At 50.0% G+C, this 21,566-nt stretch overlaps 1 protein-coding gene across 1 annotated transcript in view; it reads right to left on the minus strand.

The window, feature by feature from the left end:
* LOC149352483 (putative G protein-coupled receptor CG31760) overlaps positions 1–21,566 on the minus strand; it is a 142,883-nt gene that overhangs the window by 45,155 nt on the left and 76,162 nt on the right. Inside the window, exons 3-5 of the mRNA XM_089581674.1 lie at positions 15,083–15,263; positions 13,715–13,997; positions 6,725–7,109 (exon numbers count right to left, since the gene is read on the minus strand). Of these exons, the coding sequence (XP_089437800.1) occupies positions 6,725–7,109; positions 13,715–13,997; positions 15,083–15,190 (776 nt within the window). The 5' untranslated portion in view covers positions 15,191–15,263. The remainder of the gene's footprint in view (positions 1–6,724; positions 7,110–13,714; positions 13,998–15,082; positions 15,264–21,566) is intronic.

A 21,566-nucleotide genomic window follows, 5' to 3' on the forward strand; every position in this document is an offset into this window, starting at 1 on the left:
CGCCGATTGGCTAGCGGTGGTACTGTGCCATTGCTTTCCGACACTGATGGCCCATGCTGGTCCTGCTCCCTGCGCAGTCTGCCCCAGCAGCGACTGAGTGCTAGCGTGCATCGCTTGTGCCATTGCATCGCTAGTGCATCGCTTGTGCCATCACTTGTAGCCGATTTCAAGCAACGGACCACGGCGCACCGTTTGGCTTCCAAGAATTCGACATAACTATGTTCGTACGGATGGCGTGCGGCTGCGAAGTAGATTTGGCGTGCGAAGTAGAACCTCCCTTGTCGATTCAACGCAGGCCACAACGGTGTTGCCTGTTTATGTTGGCCCACCTGCATTTATTTAGCTGGCGAAGCGAAGCACCCCCTACTTGTCTGAGTGGGCCAGTGTGAACATTGGGACAAGGATGTAGAAAGAAAAACAGAACACATCGTTATCCTGTTAGCCCCGAAACATGCTTTCTGCAGAATCTCCAACATTTTGTGGCCTTCAAGGGCTCGCGATGGATGCCAGAAAAAGCTAGCTATTTTGTGTGCTTGAATCAGATCACATGCGATTCCTTGCTCTGAATTTCAGCACTCAAAATCCTTGCCCATTTCGGTTATCGGGGGAATAATAAACTGATTTTCTCGCTACCGCTTGCTTCCGAAAGCGATGGTCTGACTGTAGCGGTGCGACTTGGTGAAAGGAGGGCATGCTGTCTGTGTTGCGTAAGTGCTTGTTGGGGCTTTGGGCGCTGTTGAACATTTAAGAGAGAATAAGGAACAGCTGACAACTTAGGTAATGGTAAATAAGTCACTTTCGCCAGCTATCTAAGAAGTGTCAGTGCCTTACGCAAGCTTGTTTTTGTCACGACTCAGCACGTACAACTTCTCCGTGTTTTTTTTCTTTTCGGTAATGTTTGCACGGTGAAATAAAGAATGCACAAGACGGTTTCATAACCGTGCACACTGGCCTTCAAATCTGACAATTGGAAGAAGGAGCGGTTTCGAAACATTGAGAAGTACAGTGATAACACAGGGTAAAGAAAGAGCTGAATGCTTGTTGCTACAACGAAGACGAACTTCTTTCTTTGTGGATTCGGAACAAGCGTAACACTTGAGCCAGCCATAACGTGGGAAGCCCGCGTGCTTTTGCAAGGTACGGTGCGCTGTCTAGAGCCTCTCTATTACCCTTTAAACCAGCATAAATTGAAGGCTGAAGGTTTTTGGGGTCCTGGATAGCCAACGCAGCGGTAGAAAACGGGAAGTAAAATGTGCCGTGAGAACTTCTTTTTGGACGAGTTGCTGCATATTGATTTAGTGAAAACTTATAGCGCAAACATATGCAACCACAGTTACACGGCACACACACACATGCGCTTGTGTATGTGCCGTCTTCCTGTAGTTGTCTATGTTTGCGCTTTAAGTTTTCACCGAATCAATATGCACCAATTCGTCCAAAAAGAAGTTTTAAGGAGGAACATCTTGTGCTGTACGAGATGTTCTTTTTCCCATAAATGCATGCGTTTCTGTCCAGTGAAGGTTCTGAATAAAAAATATTTCGTTTGTTGACCGCTGGGAAGCTTTGTGCGCATTTAACGTGCTATTAGCCTAACGGAGAGGTCTTAAGTCTGCTGTAGGTTGAAAGGCAGATAAAAAACGATCGTTCTGGAGAGCACAGTATGGTGCATCAAGAACGCGCCTGTTTGTCTGACTAACAGTTCATCCGTGGCACACTTCCCTTTAGCCATAAAGTGAAAAATTGCGCTGGTTTTACAATCGGTACTTCGTTTCCGTAGGGCCAATTCTTAGCTACCATACCACGTGTTCGGGGCGTTAGAAGATCCCGTAAATGTTGCCCGAGCGCTGCCCGCTGATCGCTGCAGTTTCTAGGTTCGAGCGAGTTCAGCCCGAATGAAACACAACTGCAATCCAGCGGAGTGCCCAAAAACGTCGTGAAGTCGCACCGGTGAACGGAAGTACGCACAGCCAGATATAAATACATCAGTAGCAAGGTTCTCTCCCACGAAACGCTCCGTGGATTCCGGCAAGCAGATCGTTGCCTCATTTCATAGAACCAACGATCTGTTATTTCCAAGATAGGAATGGTTCCGCTACATCATACGTACGCGTTTCCTTTTTTGTTGTTGTTAATTTCTCCACGCTCCTTTTCGTTCATTAGCGCTGCTGCTCTGACTCCTCACGCGCGGCCCCGTTTTCACGTTTCCTAAGCAGACGTTATATATATATTTTTTATTTCTGCGAAAATACGAAGTCGCTGAGACACCCGAAACACGAACGTATTTCGATGTCGCTCACACGCGCGGGTTGCACCGGCAAGGAGTTGCGCGAACTAATCTGAGAAAAATATCTCGCCCCGTCGCGGGCCTCCAGGGAGCAACGGGGGAAGGGGGGAAGACCTAAACAATGATGACGCTGATTGCGATGGATCTCGTAAACACTGCGTCCCGGCCACCACGTCGAGCCGAGCTCGGCCGCGGGGAAACGGCATTATCCTCGGCCGCGTGTTTTCCTCGTTACGCCCGCCGTACGCCCACGCTGCGAGAAATAGAGACGGCGCCGCGACTGGCGCGAAAGAGCAGTGGGCGCGTTAATGCCGCCCGGCGGCTCCCGCGCAAAAGAAGAGCGCACGACTCGCGAGGAGCAGATAGATAGAAAGCTCGGCCGGCTGCCGATTATTGCGCGCGCGCTCGAAGGACGGAAGGGGAGAGGATGGAAGGGGGAGGGAGTGGGGGAGGGCAAGGCGAAGAAGGCGCGCCGCCCTCCATTTGGCCGCATCTGGGCCGACCTCCGCGCCGAGGACGCCGCCGTCAATCAGCCGCCGAAAGGGGCAGCGAAAAAGGCTTTTCTGGTTACCTGTTTGCGCGACAAAGAGAGACGGATGGCCACGCTTCACGCGGGCGTCCGAGGAGCGTGGCGGGAAGGCGACAAGCACCGCGGCGTCGATAATATAGCGGCGCGAGGAGGGAGGGATAACGCGCGCTCTCCTCGCGCGGCGGTTTTTGCGGTCCGCAGTACGGCGCACATACGTATATGCGCACGCCCATTCGCGTGGAACGGCTTGGTGCGGTGCTGTATGGGGATTTTCATCCACCGTACGCGGCCTTTAAATACGTATGGTGAATACGATATTGAGCGCTCGGCCGGCGAATAAACGCTGGCTCTTTGCAATTTCGTGCGGGCAACGGCTGGAAAGGAAAGGAGAGAGGGAAAAAATTACGTAGTGAAAAGAGAAGACGGAAACCAAAACGTTTCGGCTCGTGTTCTAATATCAAAAGGAAGCGTCTGCTCCGCCCTACTCGGTTCGGCATTTTCTTCCATTTTGTGCGCGTCCGTTTCCGCAACGCATTCCATACTGCCCAGAAAAGGACGAAACATGCTCAGATCGCATGAAGAGGTTGTGTCCATGCCCAACATTCTCGGACAAAAGTTTTGAAAATCAGAAAATTCTAAGGTATTGTTATGGAAATATTGAAGGTAATGGTCCATTGTTCTGATATGTAGAAAAATCCTTCCTTTCAAGTGTTTCGATCGATCGCATCGAGCAGTTGAGACTGCCATAGAAAACCAAGGGGAACGCTCTTGACGATAGCAAAAACGTTAAAAGAAAGAAAAATTGCAAGACTGCCGTCGGGTGATATGCGGATATATTGATCGTTATAGTGAAATCTTACATTGTACGAAAAAATTCTGTTCATAAAAGGTATATATATATGCACAATTATTCCGGCGCAGACACAATGCGAGCGCACCATTAGATGCAATTCCCACGGAAGCAATCAAAGAAACGCCTTCCAGGTGCGGCAACACCGAAGGAAGTCGACTAGACATTCACTGACAAGATTTAATCTACACTGCTCTCCTGCTATACAAAGAGAACTAGCTGGACCTTAAGCATATTCGATATCACCTGCACTTCAGTAAAGCCGGCCTTGGAGTCACATAATGGCCGTTCCCTGGAAGCGATAAAGAGGTGCATAAAGCTGCGCTTGATACGAACGAAGGCCTTATGTGCTGTAATAAATGACACTCAAATCAGCCATTTTCTCATGAGTCTTTCCGGTCTGTATACCGACCCGCGACGAGAGACACCTGATGCAACACGAATTCCTGAGACGGAAAAGCTCCCGTGCGAGACTTGCTGGCTCTGTTACTCGGCTGCAGCTGCAGCTGTCGGAGGGGAAGTGGCAACGATGGGAACGCTGTAACGAAAGCAAGAAAACGAAAGCAAAAAAAAAAAAGGCATACAAGCTATTTCACGTGCCAACGCTGCAGTGCGGGTTTTTATGCGGAGCGCCGTGGTTGGAAGGGGAAGGAGAGGGCAAATCCTTTCGAACATCAGGAGTTGTTCAATATAACCAACAGCCCGACCACACTGTCGATCAGAAAAAGTGGGGGTATACGTGTGTTAGCACCCCATCGCTGATTATTCATAAAAATGAAAATGAAAGATCCGCTTTAAGAAATCGTCGACTCGCACGTGCACCTTCCTTCGCATTATTCGTCTTCTCGCGCGTGCTCTTGTGGTTGCTTTTTTCTCCTGTGCCCTCCTTCCACCGTCCACTAATGGCTACATAATCAGCCGCTTCTGGAGTCAATAAACAGGGTGGCTTTTTTTTTTAGCCTTTAGACATTTTTATTTGCAGGACTGTGAGAGATACTCGTACGTCGGTGCAGTCTGTTGAGCTGAACTGCACAGCAAAGGGACATTATGTACCTAATGTGGATCGATAATTAGACGATTATTAATTTATATCAACTACTAAGCGTTTTACTTTTGATTTTAGAGGGAAAGTTACAATGCGAATTGATAGCCGTCAACATCGAAGGTGAGCCCTGCTTTTAAATTTTCTTAATCGGCAATATAATTGGAAACAGCGAACGTCAAAAATACAATTTTCAAAGCTTGTTGAGTTGGCTTTCTCGCATTAGATAATTTTAAAATCGCGTCGCTGTGCGCGGTATCGCCCCGAAATCGACATAACTTCTTCTACATGATCAAATGCGCCAACTGTGCCTCTACTTGACGCATAAGGAGCGCGAGAGACGCCATTTTATAAATATGCAAAGCGGGAAAGCCAACTCAACGAGCTTTTAAAAGCGTATTTTTGGCGTTCGATATTTCGAAACACATTTTTTATTAAGAAAATTTAAAAACAGGTCTCACATTCGATGGTGAACGCCATCGAGTTCGCAATATAACCATGCTTCCTAAAGTAAAAAAAAAGTTTATTAGTTAATTTCAATTAATTAACCGTCTAATTATTGATCGATATGAGGTACATATTGGTCGCGTTGTTGTACAATCGAGCTCAAGAGACCGCACCGACGCATCTCTCACAGTGTTTAAAATAAAAACTTTAAAGGTTAAAAAAAAATCAACCTGAAGTTGCAAGTAGCGCATCTCCTGTCATCTCTTCTTGTGTGTTCTGTCCTTTGTTGCGCTTCATCGTCTCAAGCTATGCACCAACTCACCCAGAAACGTGTTTTACTTAACTGCAAGCTCCTTCTCGTTAGTATAATAATCAAAGGAGCAGTAGAAAATAGTTACAAATGTGAGCAGCGTATGCAGCACTTCCTTTTTTCAAAAATCCAAGAGTTATAGAAGCAAAAACTTCACAATAAGAAACGAGAAAAAAAGAAATTCCGTCATTAGTGCTGACTTTCGCTGTGTCTCATATGCTCTTTCTCACTATTTTTTGGCCCAGAAGAAGACGCTATGAGTCATAAGTGCTAGAGACTGCACACGAAAAAAAAAGCACGCTCCCGACTGACTAGCGGCAGCTGTAGATTGCATATGTGTGCCAACTAATTGCTAGAAAGAAAACCAAAAACAGGGTGGCAGGTCTGGTGGCACTGCCCCGTAAGAGGCATACACAGGTCTAACCTGGAACAAGCTGCCTATAAGTTCGTATTTCTTCGAACTCATCGGTCTTCTAAGAGTGTCTCAATTATAACTTCAATTATAAAAACAAAACGAGGCCATATATTCCTTTACGATTGACAACTTTTTTTATCTGAAGACTTATTTTATCGAAAATGCAGCTTTATACAGCAGCATATTTACGCAAGCAGGACTGAAATGCACCATTCTGCTGACATTTTATTCAGTGCGAAGTGTTATAAAATGTTGTTTCCTTCTATCGTTGAGCAATGTAGCCTAGCAGATTTTCTTCAAAGGCCAACTCGTCAAAATATTCTGTCGTTCGTATTGAGTTATAGTGGAATCAACGTAAGGCAAGGAATGGAAGAAGGGAAATATAAATGTTTCTGTCGCTTTTGTCCGTCTCTGCGTTACGTAAAATCTATTACGGAACTATAAAGATGCATCATCGAACGTTGAATTTCGACAGATGTAAGGAAATACGACAAGCCGCAGGAATTTTAAAATAGAGCCTCGTGTGCATCTTGGCTCTGCGCACCATCAAATTTCCTAAACTGCGTCCTCCGGAGTGAAACGAGCGGGCTTGCAACCCAGAAAAGTCATGTTGCCGGCTCTAGAGCTGTTTATTTGATCCGGGACCCTCGGTTGGGGTTCACTTGAGGCTAGGAAGATGTGATGTCGCGCGCACCCAGAAGTGATGCATTTCACCACCTCTTAGTCCCGCTGTACTCTCGCAACACGGCTTCAGCCCCACTCCCTCATCTTTCCCTCTGCAAAGGGTTGTTACCAGCCCTTAACAGCAACAAAACGTTTCCAGTCAACCAAACTGAGGTGCACTTACCTGTCGGCCCACTTGGACGGCGACGGCGAGCCGGACGAAGACATGGCCTGCGGAGCCATCTTGCCGGCGCCGGCGAACACCAGGACCGTGTAGGAGACGAGCCAGCGATGAAGCTGGCAGGAGTAGTACGTGCTGGACCAGTGGCCGCGGTAGTCGGAGCGCGGTGTCTGCGACGAGTCTTCTGCCTCTGCGGGCAGCCACGGCACGTGGGGCAGCTGGAAGTTGCGGCGCTCGGCCAGGCGGCCGGCGTCCGTGCGGCTCAGCGACGCCAGGTACGTGACCCAGGGCCGCGACGAGGTGCCGTTGGGGCCCGCCAGCAGCACGCGGCACGCCGAGAAGCGCTCGTCCGACGCCAGTGTCTCGTTCAGCAGGGGGAGCAGTATGCCTGCGTGCGGCCGGCGGCACACGCGCTGCTCACTACGCGGGGCTATGCGCGCCCTTTGGGTCGCCGGACTGAAACACCGCTCAGCATGGCACAAAGGCCAGACTTGGCTGTCGGCGGCATCGGACGCCGCGAGTCCAGCGCTTTGTCATATAGTCTGTGTAAGTCAGCTACGTAATGAAGTGGATAGTGGGTTATTTGCAGATGCAAGGGCAACAACGCGAAACAGGAAGAGACGCGGATGCAGGAAAGACATGCACAGGGTTAGAGTACTTTTGGTCAGTTTAATCATCTCGTGCGAGCGTAGACCCCTTGGTCGGTCATGACACGCGCATGCGCAAGTCTCATGCCAGCGCAAGCATTGAATGCTTGGCCAGCCCCAACAGAACGATTCACTCCCCGGGTATGCTACTGGCGAGTTTCTCAAGTGAGCGTTTTTCTTGAGGCCTCCATAATAACGAGCTCAGGAATATCGCTGCTCAAGAAATAAACAGCTTACTTTCTTCATTGTTTTACAGGGCCGCAGTTAGCGATGAGGGAATACCTCCGCATACAGTTTTGTCAGTTTCAGTTTGCCGCTTTTACTAAGAAAGCATTCGTATAAATCATAATTGTCCAACATGGGGTTTCGTACACACCAATCCTTGTTTTAGACTTTATTCACAGAAAAGGAGAGGGTCAGTGTGGCTCTTCAATAGAAAATATTTTCCTCGAGATTAGGTAGGTGGGGGGGGGGGGGGGGGGGAGTGGGAAGCACTATTAGCATCGATGCAGTCGATGATTTTCGGTCATTTGTAAGGCGGTTCGGCACACTTGTTAGTAAACATCTTGTGGAACGCATAGGTTCGTCATCGTCGCTGGGCCTGCTGCGTGAGATACTCGAGCCGCTATCCGTATTGTACGGGGCGAGGAGCATAACTGCTGGAACGGCCGATATCTTCTCAGCAGTGTAAACAGCAGAGCGGGGTTAACCGTCGATGTCCAAAAAAAAAAAAAGAAAACGTTGAAAGCAGTGAAACTGAACCTAGTCAGTCCAGAAATGATGGCACCGCATTCTCGGAGCTCCGGCGAAATCCCACACAGTTCGTATGTTCAAAAAGGAGCACTCCGCTTCCAGAGCCCTCATACGAACTCGCTAACCTAATTGGGATCGACTGCTTAAACGCGCCTTCTCCGCCGCTGAGCGAAAGGAAAAGAAATAAAAGCTAAGATACCTCCTGCGCACGCGCAGTGACCAGGCGAGGCCACTAGGCATCTCCGCTAATACGTCTGGGAGGGTATGTTAAAAACAGATAAATTTAACGTAGTGGAGGCGTATTAGCGTAGACGTATACCGACTTACCGGGCGCCGGCTGCGCACGCGCAGGGGGCCCCGCCTGGCAGCACCCATGCCAGTGTGCTTGCACAGTCGGCGTCCGGTAAGTCGGTATACGTCTACGCTAATACGCCTCCGCTATGCCAAACCTATCTAACATCTATTAAAGAAGCATTCGTCAGCTTTATACTCACAGCACGCGCCATACATAGAAGAAATACGGCAACGCGTGGCCGCCGTGATTCGTGAAGCGCGGCGGACACGTATTGCCGTGTTCCTTCTATGTATGACGCGCACTGAACAATCGCGGCCGTGGTATTACGGAGCATGCTTCGGCGATCAAACTCTTCTCACACCTTACCAAGCAAAAATTAGAAAGTACTTTGTACATGCATTAGCACATGCCACTGGTGCACTCCCGGATGAAACCAAGAAACAGAGCTTTTCTACGGAGCTTGTAAGATGATTTTCAAACGCCGAAGCATGTTCAGTAAAATTTTGGCCGCACCTGTACACGTCTCTGCCGTTTTTAGGCTGTTTCTTTTTGTCGTACAAAAAGTGGTGTAAATGCCACTGCGCCGAGCGGGACAAAGAAACAGATTAAAGCCAGATTGAAGCCATTGAAGCCTGTAGCCATCAGATTGCCGAAATGTTCGTCTAAGCTGCGCAGTGCTGCGGTCAGCTGCACTCTTTGCCTTTTACAGTGCCACATCACGCGTTAACTGGTCAGACAGCTGGGCCCGTAGCTTCGTGTACATGAACCCGACAGGAACGGGTCGACTCGGTGGTCGGGCTGGGCAAGGTGATCCCAACTCGACGACTTCACGTTCATGTGTATCCGATACTAGCAAGTCAAGCCCGGCGACATTCGTTACGACTGTCATAGTCGAGCGGGGCAGAGCGAGCAGTTAGAGGCGACGTTCATTATCGCATCGAGCTGCCTTTCTTTCGTAGGCTCGACAGTGCCAGTAAAAAAACAGGTCCCCATTTCTTGTCTCCTCCTCCACTGACCAGATTCCTTGAATCGCCAGCGTTTGCTTGCGCTTCTCCCAGCGAGTACATCCATCCCCTTCTACCGGGCTGACTGGACGCGATATCTCGACTGCCCGCCTTGACTGGACGGCGTTTACTTAAACGCAGTTTAAGAGCGATAGCTCTACTCCTATCATGACCCTCCCTCCGGTGAGTTTCAGCGTATGACCTCTGGCTCCGCAATTTGACCTCTACGAGCCCCACGTGTTTCTAGCCACGCACGCCAAGAGTGCCAGCTGCTATGGAGAGGAGTAGTGGTGAGGGCAGTCACATACGCCGTACGCGCTGCAGAGAGGAGGTGGAGGGTACCGACAACCTAGCAGATGCGCGCGCTGCCGCGGAGAGGAGGAGGAAGGTAGTTGCCGCAATGCGTATGCGCGCGCCGCCGCGGAGAGCTCCGGTAGATGAGCGCTCCGTCGCCGTCGCCGTGTTGCGGAGAAGAATAAAGGAGGCATACCAGGTGTGCTGCGTACTCCCTCCCTGACGTCACACACCTTGACCGAGTGGAGCGGGAAAGCGTCTGCCGGCATCGCATGCGCAGGGCATGAAAGTGGGTTGTGCATAGAACGCCGCTTCACTTTGATGCGTTCAGCGGAATGCTGGCTGTGTTCGATGCAACGCCCGATCGCCCACAGCCAAAGCTCCCAGCCGGGCAAGGTAATAATAAAACAATGAAACCAGCGTTGCGTCTTATATCACCGAAGCTATCGCTCGACACTGGGTTCAGCAGCGTTGAACCCCTCTGAGTTTTTTTTATTGAACAGACCACCTCAATTTGACTGCATCCAGCCGCGTGTAAACGCTGCGTCTGAAGCAATTCCGGCGTGCTGGACCCTTAGAGGAGAGGGGCTAAAGTCCTCCGTTTCTATTACCGCAGAACCACAGGAGTGGCGCAGAACACGAACAGCAAGGTACAGAACCTGCACGCAGAGGCGAGAAGTGGCCCGCACACTGTTATACAAATATGCCACGTTACCGCCGTATATGATGGATTTAACAATGCCAAATATGTGTTACCTTGAAACAGCGCATGCAACGGATCTGCAGTCTTCTGGCCTGCCCATTGAGGGCTTCGCGCAATATGAGAGAACTGAATTCAACGTCAGATGCTGCCAGTATTCAACAAGTAACATTTACGGAGTTCACTGCCTGTTGCACCCTGATCAATACTGTTTGCGATTGTAGCAACCTGTCAAATCCGGCATGAAAAGGCTGGTAGTGGTTTTCTGCGTCCTTTTTTGTTTTGCTTCTTCGCTTCCTTGGTTGCGGCCACTACCCTGACTTCTGTCATGCTTGGTAGAAGGGATGTGGAGATATGTTGCTGCGCGTCAAAAATCGTTCAAAGTAACATTAAGATGTTATTCTTGTCAAAAAATTTCGGCCATTGGGTTCCAGACAGGCCCTTCATTCCGCGGAGCGCGACGCTACATGCGGCTGTACATTTGGCACGCAAAAGTGAGGTGAGCGCAAAAGTGTCGCGGCTCTCCTCCGGATTCAAGATCACTGCCAAACATTCATGCGAGCATTATGCCTCTGTTACCCCTGCATGGACCTAACCGGCTCCTTTTTAGCTCTGAAGAATGTGCCGAACACGACGGGATATATCAAGGGCGTAATTTCCTCCTAACGAAAAAAAATTACTTATCCGTTCCTTCCTTGCTTCCATAAAAGCCACGCGCCACTGACGCCAGTTTTTATCCCATCTAAGCGAGCTACATTTTTATATCGAAAAAAAAAAATAAAAAGCCACGCCATTACAAAACTATGGCGCATCTACGGCAGAAAGTTAACGAACACTGAGTGCGAGAGTAAATTGCCGCGATGGGGCCTACGTCAAGTACAGGTGACGCGAGCGGCCAGCCAGGCATCAGAAAAATGCAGCGCTGAAATTGCAACGCTGTCAGGGCGCGGCCCAGACTGAAAAATGGAGGAGGTAGCTGTAAGGTAACTGCAGCAACGCATGGCTTCGCGTCACGGCCGCGGAGCACTTTCGCTGCCTGCGCTGGAGGCCGCAAGAGTTAACGCCGTCGTGCAGAAACCACGCAAGGTTACCCGGTCTCTGTCTTTCACTCAGGGCGAGAAATAAATTGCTTCAGCTCTCCCACGCTGAGTCGCGTACAAGAACGGAACTGCTTCGGCGATCCCCCTTCCCTCCCCCCCCCCCCCCCCCCCCTCCCTTCACCCTGGCCGAAACCAATACATTTTTGACCTCGTGTGCTATCACGCAGGAAACGGCGGGAGGGGAAAACCTCGCTTATCTCATCGCTTGAATTTAATGAGCCACTTGTCGTCACTTGCGTTCGGCGAAATGGTGCGGTGCATTGCGCGTACTCTGCACACCGCGGCGCGTTGCACGTGTCGGCAAAAAAAAGGAACGAAATGAATTGCGCAATTTATGTTTCGCTGCGGAGAACAAATGAGTCTCGGCCGTGTTCTCCCTCCGGCGAAACACGACTTGAGAAGTGAAATTTAACCGAGGCTGGCGGCTCCTGCGTATGCGTCTCGCCCCGAAGGTTTGTTTACCTTACTACAGTCTGATCGTGTGAGCCTCAGTTCCCCCTTGCGCATTTTAGAGACGCGTAATGCGAGGAAAAATTGCGGACTAACTTCCTATCTCACCTCGTGAAGTATACGTGCGTTGAACGCACTTAGGCAAATGCGCGCAATAAGTACTCGCGCGCTGACTTCGTAAACATAGCATGTATATACGATGCTTGCTGCTACCATGATTTGCGCATCGAGTTCTGATAAAAGAGAAAAATGCGCGACGTTCACGGAAACTTCCGGAGCGTAACTTTGCGATAAGAAGACCCGAATGTCTCGCTAACACGGAGAGAACGCGTATTCCACTTGGAGGCCGAATCAGAAAAGCGTTATACTTTGCTTGGAAGCGTCACTATGCGCGCGCATTGTTGTACTTTTTATTCACACTTCCCTTTTCGTTTTCTTTCCAGTAAAAGTGACATTTGCATATCAGCTCGCGGGCCTTAATAAAGATGGAGCGCATGGCTCTAGGGACAGATAGCCGAGGCATGACGAAATTATGAAGGAAACTATAAAAAAAGGCTGCTTTTAGCCGAGCTCAGTTCTGCCGCTCATGAAAACGAAGAGTTCTAATCTTAAACCATCGCAGAAAATAGAGCGAAATTAGAAACCGTGCTGGCAAGCCGGGAAAGTTTTACTGTATAATCTTACCACGTGACCTGCTCGTATCACTCGGTAGCTGTGAAATGCCCTTGAATTAGAGCAAAATCATGTCGTTGCTTATTTTTTGTTCTTGTTCGAGCCAGGTTACGATGCACTCTGTGATGGAGGAAAAGTTTAAATTGAACAGCTGCGCTGTCTTTGTGTTGGAGTATGAAACGGTGGAACAAGCGCAGCTTTGTATATCGCGGGTGCGCATCCATGTGGACGACCTCTGGTGTCTTGAAAATATATCCCATTAGCATGAGAAGCAACCGCCTCTTACATATCGTCGAAACTCGCCAAGGTAACAGCCTTACGAACATATTTTCATGTAATATTTTTATAATAAGGCACGTACTTGCGCGAAGAAGACAAGATACAGCGAAGAAACAAATATGGCATGTATGTACGTTTTCATGCGTGAGCATTAGCACTGCCGTCTCCGCAAAAAAGTGCTAGTTTTTAACGTACTCAAAACCGAGTAGACGTGCGAAAGCATGTGTTCAGCCTATTTGGCTCATGGTTTTGTTTTGCTCGGTCATCGGCACGTCTGGCGACGATATTAGTTCGATAGTAGTATTGGTTGATAACGACGACGACGTGCGATGCACAACGCGAGAGTGTGTTGCAGTTTAACACGAGGCGTGATCGGCTGCGGAGATAACATATAGTGCTCTCGTGCAAAGGCCAGAGAAACGGATCTGCTCGAACCGCCGCGGGTTCGAAACCCAGTCGCGGAAGTATATATTTTATTTATTTACTCACTTTACTTAGGCTCAGAAGGTCAATCCAAGGTCAGGTTTCAGCGATGAAACGGTTTTTGCAGTTCGGTCGTGAAGTAGAGCTTATCAGACGAGGCCAGTGCACGCTCGAACACATAAAACCCATACCGGATTACGTTACGTCCTCCATACAAAAGACACTGAGGAGTGCGTATCTGAGGGCGCGAATAATCGGCACATCACGATTATCCGCCAAGCACAGCGCCAGGGATAGCGCCGGCTACGGACGGTCGTCCGCAGTATAGCAAAGCTTGCCTTATCGATGTGAACGGAGAAAGTGCTTGTCTGCTCACGTTCGCTGTTGTGGGCTGCCACCGGGACGAGCAGGCGGGCGGCCAGGTCCACCTTCTGGCGCAGCAGCTCGGCGTGCGCCTCGGGCAGCTCGACGTCCACCACGCGGAACGCCTCGGAGGCGGCCGCCGCGTCCGCCGCGTCCGCCGGGAAGGAGCCCGCGGCGCCGTCGCACGACACCGAGTCGACGCGCTCCAGGCGCTCCTCAGCCGTCGACGCGGCTGCCGCGTGCCGCGACACCCGCGCCGCAGGCCGCACATCGTCACCGCCGGACGGCCGCTGGCGCTGCGTGCATTAGAGCGACTGCTGCAAGTGCACAATGAGACTTCGTCCTAGGTCGGCGACTGAGCTGCCTGCCCTGTGTGCTGGAAGCTGTTCCACTAGCGACGTTAGACATCATGCCTAACACCTAATGCTAAGCCTTGCGTTTGGCGCATGATGTGCTTAGTTGCGTATACGTGCCATAAAACCCAACAAAACACCCCACCTAATACCCTATAGTGTCTTAGACGTCGCGGGCCCCTCTTCCTCGTACCACTGCCGGGGCATCGCGGATCCGTCGGGGCATGCCGCGAGGTCTACCGCGGCCGCTTGCGGATGGAGTTCTTCGAAAGAGGACGCACGCCATGCTGTTTTGTTTTGTCCCTTAATATTACGTGCACACCGCCCGCATGCATGGGAAGCAGCATTTATGTGACAGCTCCGGCAGGAGCGTTTCACGGCTCGAAACTAACGCACCAACATGCTACTTCTTGATTCTAGTACGGATTCATAAAGTGGAGAAAGGCACTGACAACACACACACCAGGGCAGAAGAAGCACAAGGGACAAGCGCGTTTTTCCACTTTCTAAACCATGAACGATCTAGCCCGTCTGAAAGTTACGTTGAGTACGGATTTGCCCGGCAGAAACTTGTTCCGACACATCCTTTCCTCTTTCTATTTACTTCGTCCCAACATATCTTGCCTCTTTATCCTTCCACGCAGCCCCATATATCTGGATCAGCAACATCTGCTGGACAGTTACGGCGGGCCAGTATAGATTTCCTGCACGTGCAGTCGCCGACAGAATAATATGGACCACGCTTCGGTGGCCGAATTCTTCTGACGCGTTACCTGGCGAAAATTAATGCGTGATTTTTACGTGCGCAAGTACACGTCTCTTTTGGACTTGCGCACAAATTCAGAAAACCTATTTCTATTGCACAACGCGAGCGAAGAATTGGAACACCGAAGCGAGGTGCTCTTTATTGTTTCCGCGACTGTATCCATATAAACACACGTGCGGTCCATTGCCTATAGCGCAAAAATGTCTGGTAGACTGAGGCAGACGCACGGGCCAGACACACGACGTCGCAGGCTGGTACCGACCTGGTAGCGCAGGATGCGAGCGCGGTGCTTGCAGTGCAGGCAGCCGGATCCGAGGGCCCAGAAGCCGAGCAGGGCGACGCACAGGAGGGCCTGGCGGCGGCCCGACATCAGCGCATCGTGCGCCTAGGGCGCGGCCCTCACTGCAAGGCCGGCCTCAGCGCTGTTGCTGCTGCTGCTGCCGCTAACACCGCCAAGAAAGAAAAAGACACAACGTTCAAGCACAAGGCGCTAACAACTGCGGCAGCGTATACACGTAGTACGTGCATGTATACGCCATTCACGCAAATGTAATCTTCGGTTGACTTCCAGCCCCCTGCTGCGTTTCTGACCTTATGCAGGATAGTGCTTTTCGAAACGTAAGTCCTGGTAGCATTACTGGGGTCCACATGCCTTTTAGCAGCTCTTAAAAGTCCAGCTTTCATTGAGTGCTGTATATATATGTGCTTCATTACTGCCTCTCTCAAATCTGCCATAAAAGAATGTTCATACTTTTCCACATGCACCCTGCCCTCATTCACGAATCCCCATAGATAATTTATGCTCTGTTACCCTTGATATCATTATAACCCCAAGGACACGTTCACACTTGCGAGTAGCGGACGTTTTGGAGACCGATTTCGGTCGATTAGTTGCGGTTTCGGAACACTCTATGAAAGCAGGGTGTGAGACCGCATCGAATCGTAAAAAACCAGTCACGCGACGTCAGCTACTCGCAAATGTGAATGCGCCTGTTTTGCGGCCGCTTGTATCATAGGAGGTTATAAAGCCCGATTTAGTTAAGCGAAAATTAAAACACAGAGCGTCGCCTTTTCCAGAAGTAATATTCGCAAGAAACTTTTACATGCATTTTCTCATCAGCTAACCATGCAATATTGCCTGCATGCATCGCACCCAACAGCGCCACTGTTCTACAATTGTTAAGCCTAGCCCCGCCGCGGTGGCTCAGTGGTTATGGCGCTCGGCTGCTGGCCCGAAAGATGCGGGTTCGATCCCGGCCGCGGCGGCTCAATTTTGATGAAGGCGAAATTCTAGAGGCCCCTGTACTGTGCGACGTCAGTGCACGTTAAAGAACCGCAGGTGGTCGAAATTTCCGGATCCCTTCACTACGGCGTCCCTCATAGCCTGAGTCGCTTTGGGACGTTAAACCCCTGTGAAGGGCTGTGTACGGGAGACCTATGCATGGCCCAAAAGAACTCACTCCACCGACTAGCACCAGAGCCACTGTTTCTGGCTTCAAAATTATTGCCCTGCCCCGTCTGCGAAGGCGGCTGTGTGGAAACCGGCGGCCGCAACAGAAAGACGTGCAAAGTAGCCAGAGGGCTAAAGAGGAGAGAGGACAGCCGTGACCCTCATAAACATGTCAAGTTCGGGAGGGGTGCGTCTTCGGCTGAACATGCAGCCCCGCGTTCGCGACGAGGCCGGCACCCTGCGGCGCCGAGGGTAGGCTGGAACGCTCGCGGCACAAACAGTTTCCCGGAGTTCGCGGGCCCACAGGCCAGCAGTGTCTTGCAACGCAACAGCCTTAGTAGCGGCCGCCCCGACAGACCGCGTAACGGCTTGAGGTGGCGGGGGAGGCCGGCGGCTAGCACCAGGAGGGCTCCCAGCAGAGGAGGCGAGACGCTGGTTTAGGGGAACCGTTGCTCTCCGAGGGACACCTGATCCCCTTCGACACATCCCCAACGGGGCCGCCGGCCTTCGCGTCGTAACGGCCGCGGCTTCGTGGAAAATCGGCGGGCGCCCTTGGTCGGCTGCATGAGCAGCGACGGCGAAAAACCGTTGGGCGAGGAGGACACCGAAGGAAAGAAAGAGATTGTCCTCAGAGAGACGCGTTGGAGACAGAAGGGACAAGGGAGAGAACGAGCAGAGACGGGCGAGGTGAACGGAAGCAGATCGCGCTGGTCTGTAGTCGGCGAAGCCGGACCTCAGGGGTCCGTTGCAAACTGACCGCCAGCCGAGACGCCCAAGAAGCCTGACGCCTCACCCCATCATAGTACCGCTAGCCGAGGTGCCTGGAAAGATCTGACAGTGTCAAGATGGAAGCCCCAGTTAGCGGTCGCCGGGCCAGTATGCCGAACCGTGGGACCGTCACCAGGCTGAGCGCCACCCCGCCAGAGCAGCCGAGAGCGAGGCACCTGTTGGCCGGACTGCACCGACGCCTAATATAAGACAGCGGTGAGCGGAACCCCCAGTTTCACCTTCAGGCAGAGAGTGAATAAATAAGGTTGACTCGGAGGCGTTGTGTGTTGGCTCAATTCTCCTCGCTTCAGCAGAACCCGTAGATAGCAACAAATATTGCGTTGCATTGTGACTGACCCCCGACAGGCGGGAACGTCACACCCCCATAAACCAAACCAAATCAATTGTTAAGCCTAAGCCTAGTCCATAAGAGGGATTGCGAGCTTACTTCATTGTGGCTTTTATTCTATTTTTCTCTCACAAACTATGATGATCTGCGGCGATGACGGACAACCTTGTTTTAAAGGAGCCCCCAGGAAAAAGAAGTTGGCCCGTATCCGCTGATTATTGCCCTCTAATTGTAGAAATGCACACACACACACACGCACGCAAACACACACACACACACACACACACACACGCACACACGCACGCACACGCACGCACACAAACGAAAAATGAAAGGAAAGCCAGGTATCGCCGCCCCGCATCGTTTTCAAAACTAATTGCAGAGACGTCAAGTGCGTTTTCTTTTTTTGTGCGGACCTCTGAGGCTGCACTGAACCACCAGCCCCTTCTAATCGGTAATCATTGATATTCCAAACAGACTGCAACATTAAACCCCAATTTCTCAATCATAAATGCGCATTTTGCTGCCGAACAAACGTCATGAGATCCATTTGAAGCCAAACTATCAGTGTTTGCCGAGAAAAGATTTCGAGGAATTCTCTTTAACCCTTCCTGAAAATCGGCTCTTGCTCCACTGCTTACCCTTACCGTCCAACATCAACTCTATTATCCCAGTACATTTATTTCCGCAACTTAGTTATCTTATCATTAGCCCGTTCATACGTTGGTCTTCCATTGAAGCCCCCAATTTATTGTCTGATGCCTTCCTGGTGTTCAGGAATGGGCAAATAGAAAGGTCTGGTATACACCGTAGCTATTGCTTTGCATTGTGCAAGCACGGACAAGCTACCATCAAAACAACTACCGATTCTGAAACCACTGTGACGTTCTCCATTACCTTACCGCTTTCGATATATTACACTTTATTGTTTGCATTGTCTAACTCTAGATAACGGACGCTGTCGTAAGTGGTCTGTAGGATTTAATATCAGCCTTGTCCACATCTTTCTGAAAAATTATGGAGGACGCTTAAGCTTCGCCTTTAAGAGTGGAACGCGACAGCGTCTTGCAGCGCTGCCAGGGAGCCCATATGCCATCGCCAATTCGGCGCGACGCCTTGCTCGCTGGACAAATCGAAAATAGTTTTTTTTTAGGAAAGGAAATGACGCAGTAACAGTCTCACTTATCTTGGTGGACATTCGAACCAAGCATGATACGTTTTTTTTTACGCAACCCCAAAACCCCAAATTATAGGTCACCAGTTCGAATCCCTGCCGCGAGCTAGGCTCTAACTTAAAGGGAGACTGAAGCACTTTTTTTGAAAATCGGGCTGGCAGCGCCTTCCTATAGTTTTTCATGCTGTATACTGGAATATCGCATCCAAATACGGCAAAAACAAGCGCGAATTGCCTTTTTTAGCCGAAATATGCGGCCTGTGCCGCGGGGCACGCCGCGCGGCGCGCCACCGCCCGTGATTGGTCAAGAGAGGTCGTGACGTCACTTTGAGGACTGGAGAAGCTGCCGATGCGGATCCGGCGCTGCGTTGAGTGCAGATCGCAGCTTTCCGTGTCGTTGTAACCGCGAATACGACGACTATTTTTTTTTACTGACCTCCGAAGAAAAGGATACTACAGTTTGCTCATTCTACGTATCGCCTGAAACCAAAAAAGACACAAGCAAAAAATTCTACGCCTAGCACAAGCATACGCCAGCGTCAAAGACGCGATGCAGACCATGCGTAAAAGGTGCCAGCACAACCTCGGCTCGTATTCTCGGAAAGGAATGGGTGCGAACAATACTCAAGTCAATTACCACCACCGAACGCCTCCTGGCTCGCCCGGAAGAGCGTCATCCTAAAGAAAAGGCCCAAAGCACTGTGTACAAAAAATCCTGTTCTCAGTACCCGGCGTTGCAGGTTGGGGCAAGAAAGTATTTCAAGGAAACGGTGAAGGAGCACAAAGTTGGTGTCAAAATTAGCGAAGCGCAGTGGCCAAGCACTGCGAGGCATGTGACCACAAGATAGTGACGCAATCATAGTGCGCTGGAAACCAAGCCAAATACGCGCACAAGGCTGCTGCTTCACTCATGGCGCGTTCAGCAGATGGCATAAAATATTAATCGCTGCCTCGGAAACGTTCGCCCTTCCTAGATTTGCAGTTTAGGCTCAGTGAAGTAGTTGCCAACTATATCTGTGTTTAAAAGCCAAGCTAGCTGCAACTCGCCCGCTGCCTCAACTTGATGAAGAAACCGAGTAAGGTTGCGGTGTTTTCTTAGAAAAACTCGGTTGGCATTCATTTCTCTCATAAATTTGCATCCGAAATCAACGTCAAACGCTTTCATTTTAATTGCTTAGCTACGATTAAACGAGATACCGCATATGAAGAGCTTCGATGCTTGCTTCCTTGCTTTGCTTTATTGTGCTTTGCTCTGCTTGCTTGCTTGGACACGTCGAACCGAGTATAAAATCACAAACCGAGCCTTGCTGAGCACGTCTCAGGTGGTCTGGCCGCATCTAAGCTGAGGAGAGCGACACATGCTTGAGCCTCTATAAGGTTTCATGGGCTAAGTGAGCATGTTTCTACTTTTAAAAGAGGCACTTCTTCGGAATGGTGACACGCCTCTCATGCGCGAGAAAATCGAAGGAACTGTGTCATGGTTCAGCCGCGCCTTTTCGACAGAAATCTCCAGAGGTCACATTAGGGACAAGCTCTGCATGTAGCCGCTCTTACGAAAGTGCTTCGAGCAGAGTAGGCTTGCTTTGGTCAGCTTGAATTCTTCGTCACAGCAGCGAGCGCTTGCGCTGCGAGCTTTTGACCTTGCTAAAAACAGTGGAAGACGACACAGTCTCGGCCGTATTTGTTCATGGACACGAACGCAGAGTAGTACCTCGTGTTGAATCTGATACTCAAGGTCGGCTGACACGCTTTGTACGTCACAACGCACGCAGCACGAGAAAGAACGCGCGCTGAAAGCTCGCTCGGGTGCGCCGAAGTATCCCCGGCTCCTCAACGTGACGTCACGTTGGCCGACATGCACGAGGTTTCCCTCTCCGCTGTTCTCCTCTCTTACGCTCGCGCGGGGCGCGGGAGATTTGAACATCGCGTTTTTAATTGGTGATTGCGCCACTGTTTTAGCCAAAATCGAAAAAATAATTTCACAGACCTGATCAGCAATGACACTACTTCAAAACCCGAAAAATCAGCTGATTCGAAAACCGCCTCAGTATCCCTTTAACTAGTAAGTTTATGTTGCACAAAACGCAGAAGTGTGATACTGTATAAGAACGAGAATTTGCGCCCCAAATTTATTTTGATGGTGTATAAAAATTTTTGTACATTTTGTTCTGCGGAAACTGTGCCTTTTGTACCTCTCTGCTGAAGCCTTGCGTCTCTGTTCGATGACTTTCATAATTTCCTTATTTCACCAGCTTCGTGACGTCCTTTTTCCTTCCCAGTTATTCGCCCGTTTTAATTGTTTAGTTTTCTCGTTACCCATTTCATTCGATTATAATCCCCGTTTTTACTAAGGGCGCGCTACTTTATTCCTGCCTTAATGCTTGCTGTCTTATTTGCTGCTGTTTGTTTCAATTTGCCGTGCCCTAAGTCACTTGTTTTCGAATAAGGTGTTTTATCAGATAATATGTTTTTGATAACTTCTTGATAAAATCCACTCTAAAGACCTTGCTGCAAATTCTTTCTGACATCAAGCAGTTACCAGTTGATACCAGAATCATTCTTTTTTTTTTGCTTCTCTTTATGTTCTCTGTTCACAATAACTACAGTAGCGTTGTTCCCGAAATTATAGCATTATATAGCTTTTCGATGTGGCCCTTCATAACGCCCAAGAAGGCCACTTCAACGTTATCCCCAACTGCCTTTTGTTATCGGTAAAACGCTGTACTAGGCACTAGATCTCGGTTTTCCAATCTGCATTAAATGCCCGTTCAAAAGTAAACAATCGTACCCGCACCCTGATTCCGCCAACTGTACCCGGTACCTCAAGATGTTCTTTGCATGTTGATTTTAACAAACTCTTCCCATGCGTACCTTGGTGGATCAACGTGTCCCCTCTTTCCTTTGTCTTGCCTCTATTTGTTCGAGCAGCATCTTTCCAAATGTAGTTTTCGATAAGCTGTAGTTCTGCTAGGTCCCGCATATGTGTCTCGCGAACCGCCTATACA

This window comes from Amblyomma mixtum, chromosome 3 (genome assembly GCF_055824585.1).
Source record: "Amblyomma mixtum isolate Tamu chromosome 3, ASM5582458v1, whole genome shotgun sequence".
In the NCBI taxonomy this organism is placed as follows: Eukaryota; Metazoa; Arthropoda; class Arachnida; order Ixodida; family Ixodidae; genus Amblyomma; species Amblyomma mixtum.